Genomic DNA, 1,891 nt, shown 5'->3' with positions numbered 1-1,891 from the left:
TTTCCCTTTCCTGTATGTCTAAGCTGTGAGGTATGGATGGAGCTAATAGACAATGGCAACTGTCAGGAACACAGGCTCCTGAAAGACTGACAAGGAACTCTAAGACTACAGGACCCTTCGTTGCCCTCACATACCCTCATCATATTTACTAACAGGGCTCCTGTCTAATAGCAGGAATTTAGAATAAAAGAACTGAAGGCCCTTGGCTCTATATAAGAAGGCATCTCTAGGAAAACCCTGACAACAAAGAAGACAAAAATAAGATGAAAAAGAAGTTTAATTTCACCACCACAGCCACAGAAAACAGTAAACTCACCCAAGTCCTCCCTGAATGTGTTTTACAAACTTCACGCACACACACACACACACACACACACACAAATTCCCTTAGTTCCTTCTATCAATACACCATGACAGTTTTAACAAGATATTACAAGGCATGATAAAAGGTATTTTTTTTTAAAAAAAAAGCCTAAAAATATATAGAACCAAAGATAAATATGATGCAGACTTTTTAAATAACTATGAATATGTACAAATAAGTAGACAGACATCATGGAGGAAAGATAGATGATATAAGAAGAAAAAAGTAAAATCTTATCTGGGGTGATGACTCTGTTGGTAAAATGCTTGATGAGAAAGCATGAAGATATGAGTTCAAATCCATAATACCCACATGAAAGATGGATACAGCAGAAAATCCATTTTTCAGTGGCCATTGTGATATCTTAGGATGGTTGTTTTGAACTAATGTGTCTGTAACAGAATTTTATATTACTAATTTTATCCCTTTCTCTAGTAAATATTAATTATACTGTTTACATCTTCTGGTGGTAGACCGATGGTTTATCGTGTGCGGGGCAAAATGGAGCTCGAGGCCATGAGTAGGTACACCAGCCTGGTCAACCTGTCTGTCTTCCCACACCTGACTGTGGTACTTCTGGCCATCGGCATGTTCTTCACCGCCTGGTTCTTCGTTTATGAGGTCACCTCCACCAAGTACACATGTGACATTTACAAAGAGCTCCTCATCTCCTTGGTGGCCTCACTCTTCGTGGGCTTTGGAGTCCTCTTCCTTCTGCTCTGGATTGGCATCTATGTATGAGTCCCCAAGGTTACCCACAAGGCAGCTTCACAAAGTCCCTGCTTTTGTAAATTAATTTTTTTACCACTGCTACAAGTGTCCCAACTGCTGTTTACAATAAAGGCAGATGTGTGACCAAAAAAAATTATACTGTTTACAAACAAGTCCACAGAAATAAAATAAGGTTAAGTTTTCAGGTCATATCTACACATCTACTAAATGTTTGTTTGTAATTGTGTGTGCACACATCCATGTATGTGAGAAGGCTGGCAGACAACCTTAGGTGTTGTTCCTCAGATGCCATCCACGTTCCTTTGTTTTTTGAAAGATTTATTTATTTTTATGTGCATTGATGCATGTATGTCTCTGCACCATGGCACACAGTATGCACAGAGGACAGAAGAAGGAGTCAGATCCCCTGGAATGGAAGTTATAAACCAAGTGGGTCCTAAAAGTTGAACCCTGGTCCTCTGGAAGATCAGCAAGTGCTTTTAATTGGAACTATTTCTCCAGCCCTTGTGTGCTGTGTGTGTGTGGTGGTGTGGTGGTGGTGGTGGTGCATGTGTGTATACTTAAAAAAAAAAAAAAAAAGATAGTGTCTCTCATTGACCTGGAGCTAACCAAATAGTCTAGGGAGGCTAGCAGGCCAACAAGCCCCAGGGATCCCTCTGCTACCCTAACACTAGGATTACAAAGAAGCTACCAGACCCAGCCTTTGTTAAAAACAAAACAAAAACAAGCATACATACATGTGTGTGTGTGTGGGGGGGGTGTTCTGAAGAGGAACTTGGGTCCTCCTGCTTACAG

General features: G+C 40.5%; 1 protein-coding gene across 1 annotated transcript; it reads left to right on the top strand.

Annotated features, from left to right (window-relative positions):
* Positions 1-865: 865 nt before the first annotated feature.
* On the top strand, positions 866-1,105 carry LOC119799539 (transmembrane protein 258-like). Its single transcript, XM_038320277.1, has one exon. It carries the CDS (start codon positions 866-868, stop codon positions 1,103-1,105), a length of 240 nt encoding a protein of 79 aa, XP_038176205.1.
* The last annotated feature ends 786 nt before the right edge of the window (positions 1,106-1,891 follow it).

This window comes from Arvicola amphibius, chromosome 1 (assembly GCF_903992535.2).
Source record: "Arvicola amphibius chromosome 1, mArvAmp1.2, whole genome shotgun sequence".
Lineage (NCBI taxonomy): Eukaryota > Metazoa > Chordata > Mammalia > Rodentia > Cricetidae > Arvicola > Arvicola amphibius.
Note: the sequence above shows the minus strand (reverse complement) of the source record. Positions and strands in the feature narration are given on the sequence as shown.

Bases quoted from the DNA above. Each gene is read 5' to 3' on its own strand.
- LOC119799539 (XM_038320277.1), top strand. From the start codon at position 866: ATGGAGCTCGAGGCCATGAGTAGGTACACCAGCCTGGTCAACCTGTCT.